Genomic DNA, 26,112 nt, shown 5'->3' with positions numbered 1-26,112 from the left:
GAATTGGTTCTGTCAGCATTTTTATTAATTACTTTTCTTGTGCCTGGAAACCCTCTAGGTATGGGTGAAAAAGAAAGCTGGGTGCACTCTGCATTGAAAACTGTTAAGGGATGCCAGGGCAGTGTTGTGGAAGTGATGTGGCCATACAGCATGTGCACACTCTGCTGTTACATTGGCAGCTGGAGACATGACTGTTTTGGGATGGCATTTTTGTCATTGCTGAAGAGGGGATTTGACAGTCATTCCAGATCCTTCCTCCCCAGAGATGTGGTTGTGGGGCTGTTTTCCTGTCTTCACGAGAGGCCAATGGGCAGCATTTCATAATAAGGGAAATAATTAGGAAGCTGCAAAAGGTGATATTTGTGCTCATAAAAGAGAATGGTTCTGAGGATGTTTGGTCTTACCATGTTCCTTTGGGACCTGACTGGTCAATATTTGAATTTGCCCCAAGGAGGGGCTTTTGCACTTCCACCTCCATGCACCATTTTTTACTTGGGATCCATGCATCTTGGACTTCTTTTAGGTTTAGAAACTATGTGGACTTAACTGCAGCAAAACTCCTGGGTCTTATTTTGTGTTCCTTCTGTCTAGCTTTTATCTTCTGTTCTTTCTCTCTCCAAATTACCTTGACACATTGCTGCAAAAACCTTTTTCTGTGTTGCTCCTCCTGCCACTGGGGACTGCCATCCGTATTTCTCCCTGCTTCTCGATCGTTATGGCCCTGAGTGTCCAGACCTGTGGGCAGGCAGAGCATCTTGTGCCACTCCTATGGAAGGGCTGTGACACGTCAGGAGCTGGCTGCACTGGTTGTGAGCCAGAGGAGGCCAGATCTCCTTCAGGAGTCCCTTGCCACCCTCCTGCCCTGGTAACAGCTGGCTGCCTGTGCTAAGGGATTATTCATGCATGCTTACACTGACAAGGGACCCCAGAGGTTTACAGGGAGTGCTCCAGTTGGGCTTCCTGCCGGCTCCATCATAACCCCCAATGACAGAAATGTGTCCTGATGGAGGAGATGGGGATGGGAATGGAGAGGGGTGAAGTGTGCACATGATCTTCGCAGTGCATGCTACCTTTGTTGTTATTTACATTCTTGCTTAGGTCAGCTTGGATCACTCATTTCATATTTCTTTTTACCAAGCTGTTGTATGTCTTCACTTCTCCAGCAAAGGCACATTTTGAAGCCCTGGTTTGGTTTTGTGGACAGGGAAGAGTGGAGAACATGCCTGTGGGAGTAGAAGGAAGCTGTGCCATTGTGCCACTTAACGTTTGACCTTATTACCACATAGACAGCTGCTGGATAGGTCCTTGTGGTATTGCAAATAGGTTGATGTTTTGGATGATTTTCCACTGAGATAATGCTGGATAACTCTTCTACAGGAGTCTCTTTGGCAGTAGCACAGCAGGGACCTGCCAGGCTTCAAATTGCTCTGGACAGAAATGGCAAGAGACAGCCAAGGATGGCTGCTGGGGACACATTACTGACCTCATCCTCAAGCCAGTATTTCCTGAGCCTGGTGCCTTTGCCTTGAGTGGCTTGGCCTGGGTTGGTAGAGCGCTTATTTTGGGTGTAGTTTTTGGCTTCTTAGGTTGTGGTTTGTTGGGGTTTTTTTTTGTGGTTTTTTTTTTTTGTTTTGTTTTGTTTTTTTTTTTTTGTTTTGTTTTTTTTTGTTTTGGTTTTTTTTTTTCCTTTGTATTTCCTGTTTTGGTTGCCTTTTTTTTTTTTTTTACTTTTAGTCATTATAACAAACTCGTACACTGCCTCTTCAAGTGATATAATTAAATTGCAAGAACTGGAGTCCTAATTACCCTCTCCCATGTGAGAGTTGAGGAGCTCATCTTCAGAGAGAGGCTGTTGGCTGAGATTCAAAAGAGACAAATCTTCGAGCAGGCTGCATCTGTGTTGATATTTACTCTTATTAAGAATAATGGACATTACCAAGTGATATCAGAGCAGGTTGCTCTTTGCAGGTTATTTTTGTCTCTCTCTAAGTGAAGGCAGAAGGAAAAGCAGAGGGGTCAATTTCTGCCATTTCTGTACATCTCCTTTTCTGCTTTTTCTGAATAATTGTTAGCATAGCATCTGAGCTGGTGGGTCTGGCATGTGCAAAAATCTGCATTGATGCATGAAAAAATTACTGATACATATTTAGATGTTTCCTATTCTTGGAATTTGCTCCTCTTCTATCCCGTGCATCAGTGCAGATATCTTGCATAAACAGGCTTAATTCTCAATGCAGTGGTGCAGAGAATCTGCCCACTAAATGGTAGGAGACATACTGGAGCAAACTGCTGCTTTCTTTCCTGTGATAATGGCTGTGCATTCAGGCAGCTGTGTGAATCTCTGCAAATGCAGAAATCCTGAAAGCAGGGCACACTTAGATCCAGTGGAATAGCTATTCTTATCTTTCTTTTTTTTTTTTTTAATAGAATCTCATGCTAACAGAAAATGAATTGCTAGGAGTTGAAGTGGTAGGAGTTGCTAGTTGCATACCCACAGGTATAGATCAGTAATAATGCTTTGTAGCTTTTTTTCACTATAAACCTTTCAGAATATTAGTGTCCATTCAGATCTCTAAATGACATGTAAGGGAAAATTACACTTTCTTCCCCACATGGTTAGTTGTTTCACCAAATAGGTGTAGAACAGGCACAGGATTCTCTTGGTACCCAGTTTAGTCCTCTGCTTATACCAGAACATCTTGGTCTGCACATCTTGGGGTTTCACAGACCCTGTTGCTGAGATTTCAGCATTACACTTGTTGACATCAAGCACCTAACATTTGTCTTGGCAAAGCTGAGATAGCCACAGATACACCTGCACACTGGAAACATTTGGGAGTGTCTAGAAGAGCATTTACAAATGTTGAGTGCTGTGTGAGCTGACTGTAGTTAACTGCCTGGCACTCAGCTGCAGCAGGGCCACAAAACCTTCTCTGTGCCTCTGAATCTGTACAGGGTAAGACAAAAGGATGATCTGAAACTGGTGTCTTCTCTGGAGATTCCTTGACCTTCGAGTCATTTAGGTTTAAATCATTGGAGAACTGCAGGGGAGAGAAGACGGAATGTTTCTGACCCATGCGTTTGATGTTGCTGCAGGTTTTTTGTATGAACTCTGTGTGGCAAACATGGTGTTTTGGCTAATTCCAAAGCCAGGGCATTTGTTCCATAGTCTAGTTTTGTTACAAGGAGACGTGTCCACCTTATTCAGTTGTCAAGCTCAGATCTCCAGCTTCCCAGGGAAGCAAAAAAAGTGTTTATGGGTTACAGTGATGTGAAAATGCAAAACTGACATGAATTCAGTAAGACTCTTTAGATAAATACACTTCTGTTCAATTGAGATTACAAGTGCTCCTTCCTGGCGTGGTAGTTGTATGCTTTGGTAGGTCCTTAAAAAGCTCATTTCTGTCTTCAGCATACTATTCTGATTTTGCTGCGTGTGTCAATGGCACATTCCTCCTTATTTCCAGAAGCATTTGGGAAGTTTCCAGTAAGGTGCATTCTCACTTGCAGCTCACTGTGAACTTGGTGTTTGTTGTTCTTCACATTTGTAGAAAGGCAGCTGGAGAAGATTGGGAGAATTAGCACCAATGTTGGCAGCACACTTAATTTGGTGGGGCCCTTGCAAGCCTTGCATCTTGTTGTCTCTAATCAGTTTAAACTTGATGGGTTTTCAGTGTTTTCATTTTCTAAATTGATTTATCTGCGTAAAAGGTACAAGTTGTCCTCTGCTGGGAACAAGTTTCCAAGCTGTTTAATCTTGCTGTTTGTCAATGCAGAGAACAGCCTTGTCAATGTGAATCATCCTCTTTTCTGTTTTGCTCATCTCCCCAGATCTTTGACCAACTTCTTATTCACTTCAGCTTGAAGTCTCCTTATGGCTTCACTCCCGCACTGTTCAGGAGAGCTGCTAGGCCATGAAGACCCTTTGCCTGCCCACTGAAACAAATGTATTTGCAGTTCCCTCCCATGACCCCTCTCTCTTCTTCAAGCCTAATCTCGTGCTGGAAGCCACTCAGTCTCATTCAGTTTGAAAACCACCTCCAGCAGGTCTGTCTGCTGATACCTCCCTCCTCCTTTGAGAGCTGTTTTTGCCTCTGCTTTTCCAGTGTGGCTCCAGGACACTTCTTTCATACCTAGAATTAATGGCGTTGCTGGGCTTGGGGCTCCAGAATTTCAGCTGGTTTTTGTTTTCTGCAGGACCTTTTTAAGGCTAAATGCTTGTGATTTGGACTTGGACATACCATGAACATGGGTTTTTTTGGCTTTCTGTTGTCTTCTGCCAAGTGTAAAAGCTAACGTGCTCTTTCCTTTTGAATCTTTTAACAAACAGTGCTCATTGACCACCACCCTAACCAGTAGCATGGTCTTACTGAAATTTGCCTTCTTAAATTTTGTGTTAATCTCATGGACAGAAGATGCTGAGGTCATGCTGGACATGCTGGAATGAGCTGCTTCTCTACTGGTTAGGGCTTGGCTTTGGAATGTAAATTTAACACAGTTCACTGTGTCCTGACCAAGCAAGCAGAGAAATTAAATTGACTAATGGAGCTTTTCACAATGTTTGTCCCACAAACTTAGATAAACAGCTTCCAAATTACTGTTAGTTTGGATTAATTGCTGATGATTGCTGACCACAGCAATGAGTTCTCAGGACTGAATGCATTTGATTTTCTTTTTTGGTAACCTTTCTTCCAATATGTGTTTTTTGCAGTGATACTGAAAGCCGAAAATTGTGCAAGAAGATGAAGGTAGATCCTAATTCAAAGGAGAAGGGAGTGGATTTACTCCATTATAAGTGAGTGCTGGGCTGGGATTTGTAGTTCATAATTGTTGATGCCCCCATTAAGAGTGTTTATTCTTCTTTCAGCCCCACGCTACTGCAGCATTAAGATGACTAATTTTTTATCCAATGAAATTAATTGCTGATTTTTCAGTTTGCAAGCATGTGTTATGACAGAAGTTGAGTTAAATTTATTCTGCTGTTGAACAGAGAACACTAAAAGCATGAGCAGGGCCAGGAAGAGATGTCCAATGGACTGAAACTGCCCAGTGCATGGGGCAGATGCCTGAGATTTGAGTTCTCTTGCTTTCTGTCACTTGCCTGCTGGCATGTGCCTTGGACAAGTTGCTTCACCTTTCTCTGCCTTTCTGACTTGAGATAGTCCTTCATAATGTGAGTGGAGAAAGGCAAGTGTTCTGAAACAGCAAGATATTTTTCTTCCTGAAAATAATAGGAGTGGGAGTTATGTTAGGTACACCAAGCAGCTGCATCTCCATCTCTCCTTAGTAAATAATCTTGTTAAAGTGTCAGGGAGGAAATTGTTTACTGGGAAACTGTTTTCTTTACACTTCCCTTACCCTTTTTCCTTCCTCTCGTTCCTCCCCACCCCCCCTTAAACTACTGTACTGTGAATTCTGCTTAGTTCTGTGGCTTCAGCAGGATGATGTTATTCTGGTTAGTGAGAAGTCAGGAAGAACAGCTGCATGAATTCCAGTAATGTTACTGTAAGTTAACACTATTCCCCACTCCTCGTTTAACAGGGACGGTGCATTTCATACTGCATATAACAGAGCGGTCACACTGAAGGTAAATTCAAATACTCCATTATTATTCTTCTGGTTTTGCTAGATGTGGGTGAGGCATTTATGGATTAAAAACTGGTATTTTGATATTTTTTCATGCTGAAGGCATGAAAGGGAGGGGATTAATCTTCATAAGCAGTGGTCAGAATGGCCTAAAGGTTTTTGTGTGCATACATGTAATCAACCACAGATCCAGGAAAATTGTTTATTATTTAAAAATTTGTTACATGCTGGTAACAAATAAGGATTTTCTTGTTTTGATCACAAGGTGCTCTTTGTGGTAGTATTACTAAAAGTATTAGCTGATACTGTGTTTTGATAAGGAGTTCTCTGAGGTTCTTAGATTGTGTGTTTATAAACTTTAAAGAGAGCTGAGTGGCCTTATCTTTTATCAGATTATAGAACCACAGTTCCTATGAAAGTGCTTTGAGTGCATCAGGTATAAAATGACCTTTCTTCTTTTCTGGCAAATCTTGACGCAAAGCAAAGGAAGGCAACGTTCTGTGGGCAAGGGAAGAGAGAAGGCATGAGGCATGATACGAATTTGTAGATCCAGATGATTGTGGGAGTGGTGGACTGAAAGTACAGTGAGCAGGCTGAAGTGTGCAGCTTGCCTTTGCAAAGCCTTGCTGAAGCACTGGGAATATCCTGACGTGAGGAGCCTGGCAATGACTTGGCTTCCAGAAATCACTTCTGTCCACCTCTGATGCCCAGTTCCTGTTTCTCTTCCTCCTCCAGCAAACTCAGGCTCTGCACAGTCATTGGTCTTTAGAAGGCTTAGTGACATCACCCCAGGTTGATATAATTGCATGCACTTCCCCTTTCTGGCTTGTTCAGGGCATTGCCCTGAGATGGAGGAAAGCCTGTGTGAGATGCTCTGTGAACCTGAGTCTGTCAGAGTAGCTGTTCCTAAGTGCACTTGCTCTGGACCTTGCTTTTACAGCCAGAGTTGGAGACTATCTGATGGGGGACTGTCCTGGAAGTGTGTCCTGACTTGAATTAATTCAGTCTTCCCTTGAGGCTGTGATGCAGGATTTGTGTGAGATGGGAAGGGTAGGGCTGTGTATCTTCCCATCTCCTGCAGCAGGCCTTGCCTGGCATTAGGAAGGGCAATGTTAAATACCCAGCCCAGTCAGCAGCTGCCTAAAACAGCTTCTGTCCTTAGTGAGGAATTGCAGCTGGTGATTGTTTTTTTTCCTTCATGGTGGGGGATGGGTTAAGGGAGACTTGCTAGTTGCCTAAATTTGGGTGATTTGAACAATACATGATGCATCTCTCCTGCCCTCCATAAAGTGCTGCAACCAGGAATTAGTGCTGTGACTCTTCCTGACAGATCGGAGGAAGTGGAAAGCACCTGCAGGGCTCCAGGGAGCACTGGGCTGAGAGGCAATCATAGCACAACAGGAACCAGATCATTTATTCCTTCAGCTGTTTTGTGATGAGCATTTCACCCTTCCCTTTTGCCCTGTCTGCTGGGAAGAAGAAAGCAGCATCCCATGGACAGGGGTGTGGGATTCCATTGGAAGAGGGATTTTGAAGCTCCCTCACTCTAGGGGCTAGAGTCTTTCTCAATTAAACTGCCCCTGTGAAACCAGCCACTAATGATTTACAGGTTGGGCAGTAGATCAGGTCTGGGCAGTGATCAAATAATTAAGCTGTTTGCTTGTTCTGCTGCTCACAGCTGCCTGGATATTTTCTGTATTTCTCCCTCTGTTCCACTTCTCCCTGTTTTCTTCTGTTGGGCCAGTGACCTTTTTTTCTCTCTCTCAGCTGTGTTTGTCAGGAGTCTCCCAGTACATACAAACAGAGAGCAGCAGAGCAACACAATTACATAGGGTATCGTACTCATTTTATGGACAGGTGGACACACCAAAGAACAGGGAGATTAAAGCATCATTCAGCAAACCTGTGGCAATAAAACTTGGATCTTCTTTCCAGACATCCAGTAGACATATTAATATATGTATGACATTTTGGAGAATGATGGACACAGCACTGAAGAACTGTAAAAGGATTCTTCTGGAGTAATCAGCAATTTCATAGATGTGGCTGATCCTACTGATAGTGTACTCAGGTTTTTAGAAAAGCTTTTCATTTCTTAAAGTAACTAAATCCTTATGTAATTAGCAGAGATGCCCTTGTGGTTTCACTGTTAGAAAAATGAGGAGTAAAGGATAGCTCAGTGTTCACAGTAGGGGAAAGTTACTTGGCAGTCAGAACTTACTGCTGCTGAGACCTGTGTTAAGAGCTGAGCTTTTTGGGGTATCTAGAAAAGGGAGATGGAAGGCAACAGAACATAATTCAGTGATGCAAAATTATTAGGAATAGTTTAAGAAATGTATTTCCAATTCTTTGCAGAAGGACTTAGGTTCTCACAATACTAAAAAGGACAGCTGGAGGAAATTCCAATAGAATTTGATATTTCTGTAATTGTGAGTAGCTTAAAAAAGGGAGCGATTACTTTTTTTTTCCTCCAAATTTGAGGGCAAACAGTTGCATTTTGGGATGGTTGATTTGAAACAAATAACTGCAATGTTAAAAAAAAAAATTGGAACTTCTAGCTACACATTGTGAAAGCCAAGAACTTAGGAGTCTGAAAAACAGTTTCAGATAGTCATAACAGATCCATTGGTAGTTAGAAAGCACAGAGGTCCATATACTGCAGCTGGTGCAGAGTCCATAAACTTAATTTATTTTTGCCAGAAATTGAGAGCATGTACCAGTGTAAGCTATAAAAGAACCATAAGTAATAGTCTATCTTCTCCTCAAGTTGCTGTAGTCATCTGCTGTTGAAGACCTAAGCTTAGGTCAGTCTTTGATCTTACCTGAAATGTCTGTTCACATGTTGTTTTAGCCACATGAGGTCTAATTCTCAAGAGAGCCACAATGCCAGTATCCAGGCTGTGTTTATTATATGATGAAGCCTTTTCTGGACTATAAAGTACGGGGAGAATTTTACCCTTCTTCTAAAATGTAGAAAACTCAACTGAAGTACATATCTGCTTAGTACTAGTAAAGGGAATAGACTAATATCTAACTCAATAAATTGGTCCTGCTCTAAACCCTGAATCCTTTTCAAGTTGGCTGTCGTAAGGAGTGTATGTGTGAAATTGAGGCAGCTCTAGTTATTAGCTTCCTTACTGCATGATACTTCAAAGGAGTGAAAAGCACATGGATGTGTTTGTGTATATTTTCTTTCAGGTTAAAACCTAGGTCCATATATATGATTATGGATCAGCTTTCCTGTGGAAGCTTGCTTGTTTTTAGCAGCATGTGCTGGATGAAGCATGTCCTGTACTCTGCTGAGTGGAGGTTTAAGAGTCAAAGCTGGCACAGCTGGTTACAGCCCGTGGTGTTTCTGTCTGTGCCATGGGGTCAAAACAGGTCCTGACCGCAGCACGGCAGGACTGGAGCAGAGCTGGTTCTGCAGCACCAGGGGTGCTGGGCCCTGGACCTTGCTGTGGCCTCTAACACAGCAGCCTGGAAACCACTGTTTTCTGTGCTTAAAGAATGCTGTGGATTGTTTGGGTGTTGTTCTTCCCTGTTTAAAGCAAGAGAGGAAGTTCTCTTTGCTGCATGAAGAATCGAGGGCAAGGCAATGTACTGCCTGCTCCTGCCAGAAGACATTACACATCTAATTTTTTTCTGTCTTGGCTGAGAGGGAGAGGCTGGATGAATTAAATCTATTTAATCCCCCATCCTCTAACCACATCTGTTTCTACCTGACTGAATTTGGCATGCAGGAATTCTTGAAACTAGCAGAGTCAATTACACTCATTAGCTATTCAAAATGTTCACTCCTCTCTCCTCCTCTCCAGTGTATAGTTGAGGTCTGTGCGTGCTGAGGGTGAGCAGAACTTGATGCAACTGTCCTAAAGGTAGAACATCTCTGCTGTTTTGTCCTCATCTTTCCTTTCCCCATGTATTATTAGTCTTAGGATGTCATTTGGGATGTTAATGCCTCTACGTCTACAGCTTTTTACATTGCAACTTCATTGTAAATTACTTGATTTTATATATTTTTTTTCCTAACTAGCTCCTTTCCCTGATAATGCCACTGTAAAACAAATTTCTTCTGGAGCTGTTTGTCATCCTCACCCGTTAGATCCTTTTTACTCTGTACATCAAGTGTTTTGGTTGCTGTCTGGTGACTGATACATACTGCCTCTTGTGATAAGACAAATCTTTTCAATATTAGCTGCACAAGCAGACAGAAACATAAATGCAATAAATGGATCCTGCTGTAAGCTCTGAATCCTCCCAAGCCTTACAGTATCAACTGAGAGGCAGGAAAATGAGCTGAACTCTCCTCTCTGTTGATAAGTTGTTGGGATGTTGTACCACAGCAGCCCCACCAAAGGCAGACAGGCAGCAAAAATGTCTCTGAGACAGTTCCAGTGATGGGACATGTCACCAGGTGTGCTGCCAGCCTGCTCCTGAGAAAGGCTTTTAGGTAAGTAGTCTTGGTGTGTGTTAGTATAGCTCAGTGCTGTGGCACCTTCATCCACTCGCACTGAAGGACCTCAGGGACCTTGCTGTGTTACTGGTGTGGCAGAGACCCTGTATGGGAACGGACACAAACCTACAAGCAATGCCATAGAGAAAGCAGTGGGGCATTCTGAGTGGTGAATGAACATGGAATGCCGGGTATTGTTTCCTAGAGCACAGACATCTGAGGATAAAAGTGATCAAGCCTGTGTTTGCAGGTACAGAATCCATAGAGTATCTCACTGGTTTGGGAGGGCTGGAGTTTTCTTTAGGCTGGGGTTGAAGTCAGAGCTATCAGAGTATATTTCCTTCTGGTAAAGGCAGTATATCTGTGGTCTGCTGAAAGGGATTTTTGGTTGTATGTTAGTCAGATAAAGCAGTTACAAAGTGTGTGTGCAGGTGTACTCGGTTTGTTGAATGTGGGAGCTGCAGAATCCTAGGGTTTTGTATTCCCACTTCTCCTGTCACATTTGTTTCTTATTCTCATACTTGAAATTGCATTCAATGGATTTTTTAGGTAGATGGGTCACACAGGGAACTGTTGGTGGATTATTCTTCCTTTGACCAAATGAGCAGTTTGATCTGTGTGTTCATTTGCTTTTGCTCACAGCAAGTATCAGTGTGCCCTCCAGCTAGTCCTGTTACCCAGATACTGTGAAGGGCATGGGAGCCTGACCTCTGCATAAAGAGAAGTCTTTCCTGCTAACCCAGGGACTCTCTGTGGAAAGTCTAGTACCATTGAAAGAGCTCTCTGAAGGATCCTTGAAGCTATTCTCTGTGTGCTGGTCCACTTCCCTCTGTTATAGTGGGAGTGGGAACTGCTAAGTTGGAATACCAGTTATGATGAAGATACACATCCACGGATCACTTGGTTCTGCAACAGGAGATTTGTGCTAATCTGCATTAGAGCAGATGAATATATGAGCAGAAAAGCAAAGGCATTAATTGGATGGGGTTTACATCACAGCATGGATTTGAGATTGAATGTCTCATGATTTCCATTCGTGTTTCTCTAAAAGATTTTCTGCCCTGTTTATTACAGTCTATGGTGGCCTTTCTCAAGGATCCAGAAGGTGCTCCACTGTGGGAGGAAGATCCTGAAGCCAAAGATATTGTGCATGTTGACAGTGAAAAGGTACATTAGCTGGATAGATGTTCTGTTGTTTTATAAATATATGGGATGGAGTGTGTATGTTTGTATTAACTCTTAGTGAAATACCATTCTTTTGTTTCTTTGGGAGGGAAGTTTAAAGCACCCAGCCTGTTTGAAGTGATGTGACAAATTTTGTGGGTTGTGATGGCTGTAAAGTCCTGTCCTTCCCGCCCTCCTCTGCCCTGCATGTGGTTGTGACCTCAGTCTGCCAGCTGGACAGCAAGTGTCAGAGCTTGTGCATGGTGTGGAGGCACAGCCCTCTTTGTCTTAGGGAACTGGAGCAGCTTGCAAGGTGCAGTCACTGCAGAATGCAAGTAGGAGGTAAAATGCTGCTCTTCAAACTGCAGGTTGTCATTAAACCTTGGGTTCCCTCATGTGCCTGAGGTTAGGAAGTGTGAAGCAGGAGGAAAGGGGATCCAGATCTTGAGGGATTTAACTTGGTACAGGAACTGTCCTCTCCGTGTTAAGTGGGAAAATAGCAAATGTGATGAAACTACCTTAAAAAGCCAGTGCCACCACAGTTACTCATTATGTTTTTTCTAATATAATCAGCTTGGTCTTTTATATTAGTTTTCTAGTCTATAGATTTTTTAAACTTTAATTGATTGGACTCTAGCTGGTATTTTGTAAAGGGCTTTTTCAATTTTCTGGCTTTCATTTTTAATATTAGAAATGGTTATTCTGACATTCAGTTTTTGTAGGAAGATTAATTTTTAATGTTCACCCTCTGTATTCTATTACAAGGCTTCCAGGGGTTGCATTCAATTTGAAAACTTCATCTAGTTTTTCTATCATGCTGGTACTGAAAAATCCTTTTTGCATGGCATCTCATAGGTTTGGCAGGGTTTCATAGTGTGAAAACTTAACTTGTTTTGTTATTATTGAGTCTGACTTTTTGAATTGCAATGTGGGTTTTGGATGTGTCAGCAAAGAAGGAGTTTCCAGGTAGAGATTCTGCAGTGAGAATGAACTAAACCATGGAACTTCCACATATTAACAGTGAAGATACTGGTCTAGGATATTCAGCCGATAGCTGAATGTGTAATAAATTTTGTCATCTTCTTTCAAGTTAAAATTGACCAAGGGAAAAAAAAAATTGAGTCCTGTCTGTTAAGAAAGATGAGGCCTTTTCCCTCAGATAAATGAGCCTGTGTTCTATGAATACATATACTAGTTTTTTAAAGTTGTAGTATGGTGTCATTGAGTATAAGTGTGTTTTTTATTTTCTTTGGTTCATTCACTAGGAATTGAGAAGGCTTCTGAAGAAGGAAGACAAGCCCCTACTTCTGATGTTCTATGCCCCATGTAAGTAGCCCAGCATGTCCTGTCACCCTTTTCCCCCTTCTCCACTGAGAGATGTCGACGTCTGACTAGAGGCTTCACGTGTGCTTCACTAATAATGACATCTTGTGCCACCTTTATCATTCAGCTCCTTGTGTTGTTCTGCCTGTTTGTCCTCAGTTTTCCCCTGGTTGTCCATCACTTGTATCCCAGTCTTTTCTCTTGTGATGATGGTTCTTGCTCAATGTTCTTTTAAGCAGCTGCTTTCTATAATTTTGTTACCTGTTGTCCTTTCTAGATTTGTGCTGCACAGAACAGAAACTCTGTGTGCTGCAGGCAGAGGGAACAGTGCAGTCATCAGGAGCAGGACTGCTGTTCCTGCTCCATCCCAGAGGCACCCTGAATGTTCCTGCCTACATGGGCACAGCTAACTCAAATGAGACTGGGGTTTCAGGAAGAGGAGAGCACATTGGAGTCTCTCAGTTTCTTTTTGTGACCTTGACCTTGTATTGCTGCTGTCTTGTCCTTGCATTGGATACTTAACTCCTTAATGTTGCAGACTTACAGCTGCCTTTTTGCGTTTCCTGGTGAGTGCTGTGTGAGAGGCTTTCCAGCTCTTCTAAGCAAGACTGTTTTGCACTTGAGTTGTTGCTCAGTTCAGGAAGCAGGGAAGCGATGAAAGGGGAATAAATGTGTGACCTAAACTAGGAAAACCTCCCAGCAGTGCCCTGATAGGGAATTTGATGTTGGGTACCACAAGCAATTTGCTGTCTGATTCTTTTTAAAACTTGTATCCCATGGCAGCATTATCTGGTGTTTCTGAGTGTATTTTCTCTGGTACTTAATGCCTGAAACATCAGTCTACTTTTTTATTCTAATCAGAGTGCTGCCAAGATCGCCAGAATTGCCCAAGACTGTTTGATGCATTACGAAGAGGATGATTTTTCTTTAAATTAAATCACTTGTGGCTCTGTGCCTTCAGACTCTGCAGTGGTCCTGTGTGGCCTAGTGTGGTGTGTGGCTGTTCCCAGTGGCTGCAGCCTTGGATCAGCAGGAGATGCTACGGCTGCTCTGCTGTAAATCGTCCCTTCAGGGAGAGCTGGGCTGCACAGTGCTTTCACATTTTACCTCTATCAGGAGTAATTGTTTTCCACAACCCAGCCTCTTTCTGAAATGTGCCTTATCTAACCCTTCGTTCTCTTTGAACTGTTCCCCCAGAAACCCTCCTCCTTCCAGCTTCTCTTCTTTGAAGTGGCAAAACACCTGCTAGTTTTCAGTGCTGTAATACTTGTGCTGCTTTCCAAACTGCTGTGAAGGAAATCTACTTGTGAGGTTTTTTTTTCCTCTGATTTCTCAGTTTGTAACTCCCTCATCTTTTATTTAACACACAAGACCTTCTGAATTGGTTGTTGTCCAGATTTTGTTTTCTTGCTCCTTTTACCGGAGACAGAATACATCCAGCAGTTGCAACAAAATATGGCCTTTGAGCAGCTGAAATTATTGGTTACATACAGGTGTTACCTTTCGTAACTGGGAGCAGCACATCAAGACTGGTCACTAAAAGAAATTCAGCTTTTTGGCAGGAGAGGATGTCACAGGCTTTGTCTGGGAGGCTGTGGGGAAAACAGCTGCCTTATTTCTCTGCTTTGTTGGAAACAGGGTCTTTAGATTAATTGTGGCAGATTGATAGGAAATGGGCTCTTTCATTAGGTACCGGTGCAGAGGGAGATGAATGCAACTACAGACTTAGATGTAGTTACTTCAACATTTCAGGAATGGTTGGTCTGGGTAAAACAACTCAAAGCAAAGGCTTGCTTTCCTCAGAAGATATTGCCTGCCATTTGCAGATCTTTCACTGTACTTTCGGGCCTACATTAGAAAGTCAGGCAGCACTAAAGATGAAATATTAGGTATACTTGAAGGTATTCAGATTTATTTGTAGGTAACTGTCAAAGAAGATTCCTGCAGGAGACTGTCTGGATTTGGCAATAAAGAAGGAGCTGTTTATAAACATGATTGAAAACAAGGCTTTAAAAATGTAGGTGTTAACTAGTGGAAAGACTAATCTGTATTTAATTAAGCTCCCCCTTCTGGGAAAAAATACAAGAAGAAAAAACAGAAGAAAATGAGTTTTTTGAGGTTCCTCTTTTATGCCTGTTGAAGGGTATATGTGGCTTGTCAGCATCCTGAAAAATATAACCCAGACGTATGAAGACAGGAGAGGGATTTGAGGCAGCAGCAGAGCTGGGAAGAGGAGGATGATAGGGGTGAGGGCTGGGTGGGGGAGGCTGGTGTGTGCCTGTGCCCTAGAAAGTACTCCAGGGAGCAGTAAGAGAGTGAAGAGGGGAAAATAGGGAAATTGCTGCAGGACTTAAGGGCCTGAGGCTCCTGAGGAGAGAAGAAATAGAAGATTCAGAAGATGATGTCTGCCAACTCACATCTTTTGATGTCTGTCCAGTGGTTTGGATGAAGCTGCAAGACCTCAGTGGGCCTTAAATGTGTGGTCTGTGCCCACTAAGAAATTGTCATTTTGACCAGCACTAATTTAACAACCTCATTGTCAATTTGAGCAGAGAGATCAAAGATGGAAAGACCACAGAAACAAGATCTCTCCTTTGTAAGATTAAAGGATGTTCTTTTCCAGGCATGCTGATGTGATCCTGAACTAGTGGCTGCAAAATCTGTTCCTCCTTTCTGGAAGATATTCTCAAAACTCTCTGTCTGTTAACCAGAAGTGTTGACTACTGTCTCGTGGTGGACTGAGAGTTTCCACAATAAGTGTCTGGAGTGCTTGGCTCCAGCTACCTTTCTTCCCTGCTGTCTGCACTCCTGCCCCTTCCCATCTGCATGCACAGATTTTACTTGGCAGGGGTGAAAACTGCTGCTTACAAGGTGATTTACTGCTAATCTGCTTAGCACTGCAGAGCATCATCAAGCAGCTCTCACTCAGCACACTCCAACTGCACACTGGTGGTCTTCCTCACTCACCCTTTGTCTTTTCCACAGCACATTATTGTATCTTACAAGGGCTGCTGCTTCTGAGCTATGTCTGCTCAATTAACAGAGCACTGTTTAACACTTGGTGTCTGTGTAATGTGTTTAGGAAATGCATCTCAAATTAATTTCAAAGCCTTGTTAAACTGAGATGAATCTGAAGTACCTCCCCCTGTCCCTTCAAAGAAATGCACAAAGCTTTTTGTTTTGCGTTCACAATTATGGCATCTTCTGTTGACTTTTGGTATGTGTGTTTCATCTTGTATTCTCCTCTGGGCTCAGCTCAGAGCCTGAGGAATATAAGATGGTTTTACTCTCTCCATACTAAGATGAGAAATGAATATGAAAATTAAGAGCATGAAAAATATGCAAAAATAGAAGCTTGTAACAAGTAACATACTTAGAAACTAATAATCTAATAATGATTTAGTAGATCAAGAACAGAAGCAGATAAAGAATTTTTGTTTAATTTTTTAATATAAAATATTGCTTCATATGCTTTGGAACATAGATACTGTGGAAGAGGTTGAACGGAGTTGTTGGCATATTACTTACACAATTTATTTTTTATCAGGGTGTGGTGTTTGTAAGAGAATGATGCCATCTTATCAGCAGGCAGCCACAGAACTCAAGGGTAAATATGTAAGTGAGACAATGAGATTTATATGACATTTCAAAAATCATGTTAACACTTTTTTTTAAAGTATATAAATTGACAAATATTTATCAAAGTCAAAATGATCCATTTTTAAGCCAGCTGAAGTAAAACAGAAATAAACTACACTGTTTCAGATCTCTTCAGGATTTTCTCTTGGTTTTTATTCTTCTAAAACTTTAGAGAATGAGAGGCAATTAAGGCAAACTCCCTTGCCCTTAAAATCTACTGCAGTTTTTTCTGTGGGAATACAGGCTCTGACACTATGTAGATTTGTGTTTTGCCTCTAATTTATGCATTTTTAGGCCTTTTGAGCTCATTTTGTTAAAGAAATAAATGCTTGCCTTAATGGATTTGATCAGCTTTTTGGCCTGATGTTTCATAGCAAGGTCAGGGATGGATGCCCTCATTGCAGTTATTAATCCACTTTTTTAATGGAGAATCACAGTGTTATGGGAGCGAAATCCCCCTCCAGCCACACAGCATTAGTAGTACAGTTTAACTGTAGCTCTGTCAAAGCTGATGTCACATTGATATAAAAGTAAGTTTTGACTCTAATAAAGTGCAGAATTCACAGTAATTTAGTTACCCCTTTGTAGTTATAAGGTGTATTGATCTCTGTAAGCAAGTCAAAGGCACCTGTCTAGTTGAGGTTTTATAATGTGCTTAACATATGATTTATGTGATGCCAGGAGTACATAAAGGATGAGGAAATAGGATTGTTGTTTCATGGCTGTAGCAGGATTTGGTCTGATCCTACCTGTTGGATCATTCACTGCTGTGTGTACAGGTTTCCTTGTGAGGAAAAGATAAAGCACTGCAGTTCATTGCTGGGGCAGCTCTGGCCATTCATTCTCGTGACCACCTAGTGCTGTCAGACTGCCCAACATTCTCCAAACCAGTTGTTTTCAGAAGTGTTTTCTTTAAATCCTCGTTTGCTTAGGGCTGGAATGTGTGTCAGATTTATTTAGGACATGGCACAAGCCTTAGAAGATATTTTCAAGAGTGTTTTTGTCGAGCCAGGCAGCATTCTAAGGCCATCTCCCCTCAGAGGAGCATGTGCTGCAGCCTTTGGGAAGGCACTCCCACCCTGCATGGCAGTACATTGTGGGGTGAGAGGGATTAGGATTTAGGATTAAAGCCATCACCTATAGAGACAGTGCCAGAGAGAAGGCATGCTGCACAGCACTCTGTCCTCCTGCAGTTATCCCTTCCTTGTTCATGTGCAGATCATTTATTAAATTCAGACCAGATAATTTAGGTCTATTCTGGTTTGAGTATTTCCTTCCTCACTTGGAAATGGTTTCTACAGATCCGGGCTGATCCTGCACATCTGAATGACAGGGCTGGGACACAGTTCTTTGCAGTGGAGGGTTGTGGTGCAGGATCAGTTCAGAGGAAAGGCCAGTTATGCTACTGCCACCTATGTTTTTCACAAAAATTGGTCTGTTTGTCAAAATATGACCCAATTAGCTTCCGGAGTGGGATGTGTACACAGCTTGCCATTTCTAAAGTTAACTGTGCTGTACCCATCATAAATTATTCATGGAGTGCCTTAGAGTGATGTTGACCTCCAGATCAGACTTGGCTGCAAAGTTTATGAGTGGTTTGGATGAGCTGAAGGTTTAGCCTTTTAATCTGACCTGTCATTACCTGTCAGGATGTGCTAGGCTCAAAGGTGATTATTGCTGTTATATGGCAGGAAAATTAAGTACAGTATTGCCTATTGAAGAGGTCATAAAAGTGAAAGGGTGAGCTGTACCTGTCACTGGCCTCTGTGTTCCCTTGGCACTGGTTGTTTCATGTCCCAGTGCTGTTACTGAGAGAAAGGCAGGGTGGCATATTTAGTTTATTTTATGGTTATATCTTATAATTCTGTTGCACCTAGTGCTGAAGGAAAAAGTGCTCCAAAACAGAAGTGGACTTATTTTATCCTTGTCAGGAAAGATTCCTGTGGTTAGAGGGTTGGCTGGGCTCTGGTGAGTGTCCACCAGAGCAGGGGGGAGCTGGATATTAGCCAACCATTCCCCATCTCCCTAATGCCCATGAACTTTGTGAGTGTGCCAGCATGCTCTGCTCAGTAAAGACCAACTTGAGAATGTGCTAAGTGTTTTCCTCCTTTGGTGCTTGTCTTTTTTTTTTCTTTCTTTTTAATTTTTTTTTGGTGCTGTAAGGTACCAATTTTGGAGCAATCCCATCAAGAAAACTGAGAATCAGGGTAGGAGGTCAGAACTGAACAGGAATGGTCAGAAGCTCCAAATACTTGGGCAGCTAGGAAAGGTTCAGAGTTGGTTTAGATTATAGGTAGCTTGTTGGAGAGCAGATAAGTGTTGAAATATGTCAAGTGTCACTGCAGAGGTGAGAGGAATAAACTGATCTTTGTTTCTGCAATGGCTATTTACAAGAGGTAATGGACCTAAATTGAAGTTGGGGTCATTCAGTCATTTGCTAAAAGCAAATTTGCCAAACATCTGCCAGGAGGACCCTGGTTTTGGGCAGTAGGTGTGTTTTGATGGTCTCTGGCAGCCTGATATTTCATAATTCTGTGATTATTGGCCAGCTAAAGCTGGTACTCTTGTCATTAAAACAAATTGCGTTGTAATAAGCTTTTTTGCTAAATATGCTTCATATAATGTAATGAGTACGAGAATGAATCCAAGTTATTGACTTTTATCAATCACCTTTAGATGGACACAGTGAAATTGTCTGACATGGCCAGGAATGCCCACTTAAATCACAGGAAATCCTCTGAAAGTTCACAGCAAAGGTGGAATCTGGTAGGCTGGTGTTAATTAGGGAATTAGTTAACAAAACAGGTTCATATTTTATAAAGCAACCATTGTATCTTGACCCAATTGCATTTACCTGCCTTTCGGTGGTGGCATGGATGATAAGGAAAGGGGAGAATTGATCTAGATAATCTCATAGGAATTAAGTCAATCCAGTTGTCTGAACTACAAGGAAAATTTTAAGTGGAAGACTAGGCCAGCAAGTACAAACCTTGCTTCTGTACTCTCCTCTGTTCAATTTATCCTTTCTTAGGATAGGGAAGAGAAAACAAAGTATCTTTTTGTGACTTTCCAGCACATTCTTAGGAACGGTTGACCTTCAAATGAGGATTTTCTGCTTTAAGATTTATTTCATGCTGGCTCTGAGCACATTTGGTTGGTCTGTGCAGTTTTCTGCAGTCAGGAACGTGGTATTAAATTCTGATGTGGTATTTCAGCTGGAAGGAGAAAATCCTGTTTTTGGAGAGGGAAAGAGGAGGGGGTTGGATTAAGACCCTGCTGCTAAAATGATTTAAGCCGTCAATGCCATTAAACGAAGTTAATCAGGAAGTGGTATCTCAGCAACTTGCTGGGACCAAGTTTGACAGCAGAATGACCTCTGTGTGAATTGCACACCCACAAAAACTTGCAATCCCATCTTCTAATTTTCATGTCAGAAATATTTGGAAGATATTTGGACAGGGCACAGAATAAGTCACAGGGCACAGTATAAGTCACAGGAGCCCCGAACCTGAAGCTCAAGGACTGTTGAGATGGAGGATGGGTTGGGACAAAGGTGAGGAGTGGGGAGGAGAAAGCTTTTGTTTTACGTGCTAGTGTGAAAAGCTGCTGTGCTTCTGTGCCTCTCTTCTGAAGACTGTAGGACAAGGTTAAGAATTAACTCTCATTATACCCTGCCCTACCTAAGTTAACATAATTAGAGCATATAAATGCCATGTGCTATTTCCTGAGCTCATGGAAATAGGGCATGTTTTATTTTCACATCAAAGTCATGCTGATTTCCCCTTGCCATTCAGTAAGTGCATTTTTGAACTGGGATAATGCTTGTGGTTTGTTAGACATTGACAAGTTGGTTAGACATAGACAAGTTCATTGCTGGAGTGGAAACCAGGGAGCTGAGGGTAGAATTTCTGGTGTCCTGTTTAATGTTTGGATATGAACTAAGAGCTCTTTTTTTTTTTTTCTACTTGAAGAGGAAGAAAAAATCTAGTTGTAGCTTAAAATCCAAATGTGCAAGGCAGAGCACAAGTGCTGCAATTGAGAGAATTCTCTTTAGGTATTTCTGTTAGTGGGTGAATAAAAAGAAACAGAGATGCTTCCAGAGTAATAAGGAGGTGACATGCTAACCTGGTGTGTGTTTTCTCTGGATTAGACTCAAGTATTGTTCTGTTTCCCCTTGCACAAAATCAGAAAAACTTCAGTGCCTTTTACAGAGAGCCCCTTGCTTGACAGCTATGTGAATGAAATCAGAATCTGCCCAGATTGAAGTGGGTTTTACTTAACTCTTCAAACAAATGGTGTGATGTTCCTACTGTATTGTAAGAAATCAGTAAGATTATGCTCTGTTTTTCCAGGTTCTTGCGGGGATGAATGTTTACTCTGCTGAATTTGAAAGGATAAAGGAAGAATTCAATGTCCGGGGATATCCTACAATCTGCTATTTTGAGTCGGTTATGTTTTGCAACTATTTTAGAAACCATGCACTTTTGTATAATTGCATGTTTTTGTCTGTTAGGGCCAAGACTGAACTTTGTTTTGTTACTTTAACAGGAAAGGAAAGTTCCTGTTCAACTTTGAGAACTTTGGTGCTACCGCAGCAGATATCGCAGAGTGGCTGAAACAGTAAGGCATTGAACTTCATGCACTCCACCTTTTATGTACTCTTCATTATTTACAGAATGTAATGGTTTAGGAGCAGACATCTCTCCCTCCTTCCCTCTGCTCCGAAGAGCAAACAAAACTACCCTGCTGAGATCAGCTAAACTCATACAGAGAGATTGACTAATGTTTGGTTTTTAGCATGCATGCCTTGCATTTCACAATTGCATTTTGTCTGTAATAAGAAACTGACTGTGGACTAAAACAAATGCAGATACACAGATCTCAGCTTCGTTAAAAATGCCAGGTTAAATTTCCAGTGATCTTGGGTGCTTGAACTTAATACCTAGCAAAAGGTTTGACTTGTGTTGTGTTATTAAAAATGTATATACCAAGTGTGCAGTTCTTGTTGGTTCATCAGCCTTTAGCTGAAGCCTTTTAAAGTGTCTTACAGTGACAAACTGAAGATCAAGGCACCCTGGTTAGGTAGTCACTTTTTTAACATCTGTGTTTGCTGTCATGACATGAAAGTGTAGAAAGCACCTTGTTCTACCTAAAGGGAGCTGTTTGCAGTCATAAACATTTTGGGAGCTGAATGAGCCTATGGGACTACCTGTTCAGAGACACACAGGAAAAATGTAGTCTTCAACTGGTGCAGATCCCCACATGGTCCGTGGAGCTGATGGAGCAGCTGGAGAGAGCTGAGATAATCTGGTGATGGAGAAGTGCCATTTGCAGTGAGCCCAGGCTCTTGGCCATGGTGTCGTCTTTGTAACCCTCCCTTGCTTGCTGCAGTTGTGGAAACAATACTGAAATGAAGCTAATGAAAGGAAACAAACCCATGGGAAGGAACAGACTGTTGCAAACTATTGTAATAGTACAATTTAGCAAAATTGGCTCAGAATAAATGTATTTTGCTGTACACTGGGGCTGTGCTGGGGATGTGCATATGGTTGCAAGTAGCCCAGGGTCTCCAGCAGCAGTAGGCTGAGTGGTTCAGGATTTGGAACCCACAAATGTAGTGAGAGCAGCAGCCTGTTAGCATCAGGGGCTACAAACACTGCAAGCACGTATTGTCCAGTGGCTCCAAGAGGAAGAATTCAGCCAGAGTCATTAAACCTCATGTAGTCAATTAAGTCTTCAAATGTGAGTGATCGAGATGGCAATTCCAGCAACTTGGAGATGATCAGTCCTTGGAGCAAGGATATGGCTTAATCACCTTCACTTTGTTATGCTTTTCAGTTCTGCAAGGATGTGGTTATCTCTTGGCTACCATATGTGAAACATTAGCTGTTTGGGGTGTTTTTTCCCCCTGTCTGCCCACATAATATCCAGATAATCCCTGCAATATGCAGCACCTTTATATCAGTGCTGTGACAGCAAGTGAACACAGCTACTGGAGGAAAGCAGAACAGCTGCAAGCTCTTTCCAATGATAATCTCTGCTAACAAGCCACTGTGGGCTTTGGCTGATACTTCAGCAGTCCAGAGCTAAAGACAGCTGTTTGTCCTCACTTAGTGCATGCTTATTAGTTGCCCAAAAGATGATCTGAGCAGTAGGCTGGTGCCACTGTTTTGTGTAATAAGTACAACCTTTAAGGAAACCACATTGAGTAGTTATGTGTACTTACATTTTGCCAGCAATTGATGCTTAAATTACAATCAATTAAATTATTAATAAAATTGCATATAGGGTAAACATGCTACCTTCATAATATTATACTATTTTGAGGAATCTGCAGTACAGGTAGTCAAAATGGTATGGTAAGGGCTTTAGGAAAGCCAAGGAGTACAATGAGATAGCTGTAGGGTGCACTGGGTGTGTTTCAGAACAGCATAATATTAAAATACTGAAAGGCAGCTTTTGCACAAAAATGTTACTCTGAGGACTAGGGGCATGGCAGGGCCGTGGCAAGGAAAGCCAATGCATTTTTATACTGTGCATGCATGTGCTGTCCTTGTAGAGTCTTGGAAGCAAATCCAGCAGACACTGAGCAATATGAAATGGTCTATTATGTGTGGACAATAAGTACACTCTGCAGAAAAGCAGCTCTCTCTCTCCCTCTTCTTGGTTTTTTTCCCTCTAAATACTACTGGCAAAGTGCTGAAAGTGGGTGATATTAGGCTCATTTGTGGGGGAGAACATGATATGACTTAATGAAAGTTAGAATTATTTAAATCATTGTCCATGCTTTTTCCTCTCAGGACAAGAACTGATAGTTTGGAGGGCTCCCGCACCTCTTTTTTTTTTTTTTTTTTTTTAAACTACTTACTAAATGTGCTTCTTTCTTATGCTGAAGTGTGTTAATGTATCGGTCTTACAGATACTTCACCTTTCTTATCTTCCTAATAAGCATTGGCTAGTGTGTTATGGAGATTCAGATATTTTCATGAGAAGATAGAGATGAACCATCACACAGCCTTAATCCAACACAGCAGAGATGCTATTTTTTACATGCCACTTTTTTGTTAATTCAGATACACAGCTGGACCAGCCTGAGTGTAGGCAAGCCCAGCAGCTTCTAGCTGCCTTCAATAGCTGCTTAGTTTGTCTTGCTGTTTTTATAGATTCCCCTCAGGCCCTTCCTAGCATCAGCTACTTTGTTAAATCAAGAACTAGTCCTGTGATCTCAATTGAATTAGCTTTTGATAACTCTTCTGGACTTCTGTCATCCTAATCAGGTGGTGGGTGTTCCTTGTCTCAGTGTTGAATGACATTTTAAATTTTGCTTGTTGCATTCTCCAGGCCTTGAGGTGTTTCTTACCACCTCCTCTGTAGGCTCATTAGCATGCTCAGCATTTTAAATTAGGCTATTTGAATAAACATCCCGTGCCCTGCTTTACTAATTCCTGACTGAAATAGGTCACACCAGGCCCTGCTGAACACCATGTTCTCCCAGTGCTTTGCAGGCACTGTGTCCATGTTCATCATGCTCTGCCTATTCAACCCAGCTCCCAAATCCATTGAGTGGCATGGTGTTTGCTGGAAAGCCTTCACCCTGCCAGGATACCTGGAGATTATTGTTCCCTGGGCTGCTTGGCCAGGTGCAGCTCCCACCCTTCACTTTGATGTTTGCTTCTTGGTTTGTTTATCACAGAAGCAGCAGCAGAGATGTGCATCACAGTTCTGCATGCATTGCTTAATATTCTTGGATCACACCTATTGCTTACATCAACAGAATTTGCTATCTGAATCTGTGCATCTCTTCTGCTTTTTTTTATCAAACTAGGCTTTCAGCCTAGAAATGAGTAAGGCAGGATAAATGAGTTATCATCTGTTTGCCATTCCTTGTTCCAGGCAGCTAACACAATAATACTTTTTAATCAAGAATAGTAAATCTGCTTTCAGCAGAGATGGGGTCACATCCAGACGTGTACTTTGCCAAAGAATTTGGGGAATTTGGGGGGGTTTGGAACTCATTACTGCAACTGACACAAATAGCTTCAAAGTCTGGCTCCCAGTGTTCATATGTTTGGGTGTCTTTTCTGTGAACACTGCTTTAATAAATAAAATGTCAATTAGCATAGTTTAGATCACAGCTGCCAAATTCTCTTTTTAATATACATTAATAAAAGCCGAAAACAATTGCTTATTGGGATGATGAGCTGCAGAGGAGCTTAGGTTCAGTTTCCAGACTTGCCACTGTGTCTTTGAGCAGTCTGTGTGGCTGTGACCCATCAAAGACAGCTGAACTCAGGTGCAGTCATAGTGATGTTGGTAGAACACATCACTTGCCTTTCAGGTGAAGCATGCAGCTGAGTATCTTTGCTGAGTGAGGCCTACAAGCCCACTGCAGAGTGAGGACATAAGGATGCTTCCCTGGCTCCCAAGGTCTGTTCAGGGTAAAACCATATATTCCTGGGGAAATGGTGTGTGTAGCTGGCTTGTGGTCCCAACACTGCTCCTTTCTCTGCCGGCCCTAATCATGCTGTCAGTATCCAAGGTGACGGGTTAAATTGGCTGTTTCTGCTCACTGCTTTTTTCTTTCATTTGCAATGACTCCTGTGAGCTACAAAGTGGGAATGCTGTGAGAAAGGGAGCATCCTGCTGAGGAGGGTAAAAGAGTAATAGAAAATGCATTTGATTCCTATAATGTAATAACCAAGCAATTTGGTTATCTCCTCACTCCATCCCCTTCCATTGCTGATCTGTCCTCAGGAGCTTCTTGCAGATTTTTTTGTTCCTCCTCCAGTTTTATCTGTGTTTCAGTGCCTGTGAGTTCTGGATGGGTACAATCATGGAAGCTGTTCAATAGGGTTGGTGTGTCAGACGTGTGAACATCTGCACAAAGTGGTTCCTTACAGTTTGACTTGCCAAGATGACTGCTTAGCACCAGAGAGCTGCCTTTAAGCTGTGTCCATTTGTCTTGTAGCCCACAGGCACCTCAGCCACAGGCTCCAGAGACTCCCTGGGCAGATGAAGAAAATGTAGTTTATCACCTGACCGATGAGGACTTCGACAAGTTTATAAAAGATCACTCATCTGTGCTAGTGATGTTCCATGCACCATGTGAGTTTGTTTTCTTTTCTGTTCTCTGAGCCAAATGCTTGCTAACGAAATCAGTGATGTTTTTCCATGGAAGCTTCACAGAACCGTGAACTCAGAAGTCCAGGCTTTTCTTGTTTGTGATGATTGTTAAATACACAAGGCATGAAATGTTTGTGATGTTGCTGACTTCACATTTAGGATGGAGATGTGCCTCTGGAAGAGGGACACTTTGTAGGCTGAGTCAAAACATAACTGAGGAGTGTAATCACGCTTAAATAGTCTGGGTACTCATCACTTTACAGCATGATTTCCCATTTCCAACTTCTCTTCAGTATTGTTTGCTTTCAAAGCAGAACTCTGATTGATTGAACAACTAACTCAACTCGAGAACCCTGAGCTCTTGGGTTTTTGTCCATGGCTACTGCTATGTCATTTTGAGCGTTTTCACTCCTCTGCTGCAGTTTCTCTGGAAATGTAAGAGGTGATTGTCATTATATATTGTGCTGAACTATGCCAAAACTAGGCCTAAGTTTAGAAAGACCCCAGGACTTTTGATAACTAATGTGGACTTGGTGGTGATACTGCTTATTGTTCTGCTGAAAATGCATTGAAATGATATTTTTCATGGCTTGAGGTTTTAGCTTGTCAAATAAAATGCAGTGGGTTGCCTTCAGGAAGCTGTTCCAGCCACACTGCCCTCCTGGATGCTAATGGGTGGAAGAGAAGAGTGCATTAACCTTAGTTCACTGTGGATGTAACTTGTTTCAGCTACATATCTGGTTCTTCCAATTGTTTGTGTTTGTGATGGACAATTCAGGCTTGAATCTGCTACACTGTGTGACACACAGCTCCTGTCTCCTCTT

At 42.1% G+C, this 26,112-nt stretch overlaps 1 protein-coding gene across 1 annotated transcript in view; it reads left to right on the top strand.

Moving 5' to 3' along the window:
- Positions 1-26,112, top strand: part of PDIA5 (protein disulfide isomerase family A member 5) — a 112,429-nt gene that overhangs the window by 38,316 nt on the left and 48,001 nt on the right. Inside the window, 8 exon segments of the mRNA XM_041473299.1 lie at positions 4,712-4,795; positions 5,542-5,587; positions 11,114-11,206; positions 12,469-12,529; positions 16,074-16,141; positions 20,518-20,609; positions 20,714-20,785; positions 25,134-25,270. Of these exon segments, the coding sequence (XP_041329233.1) occupies positions 4,712-4,795; positions 5,542-5,587; positions 11,114-11,206; positions 12,469-12,529; positions 16,074-16,141; positions 20,518-20,609; positions 20,714-20,785; positions 25,134-25,270 (653 nt within the window).

Source organism: Pyrgilauda ruficollis, unplaced genomic scaffold (genome assembly GCF_017590135.1).
Source record: "Pyrgilauda ruficollis isolate IOZ18807 unplaced genomic scaffold, ASM1759013v1 scaffold3, whole genome shotgun sequence".
Classification (NCBI taxonomy): Eukaryota; Metazoa; Chordata; class Aves; order Passeriformes; family Passeridae; genus Pyrgilauda; species Pyrgilauda ruficollis.
Note: the sequence above shows the minus strand (reverse complement) of the source record. Positions and strands in the feature narration are given on the sequence as shown.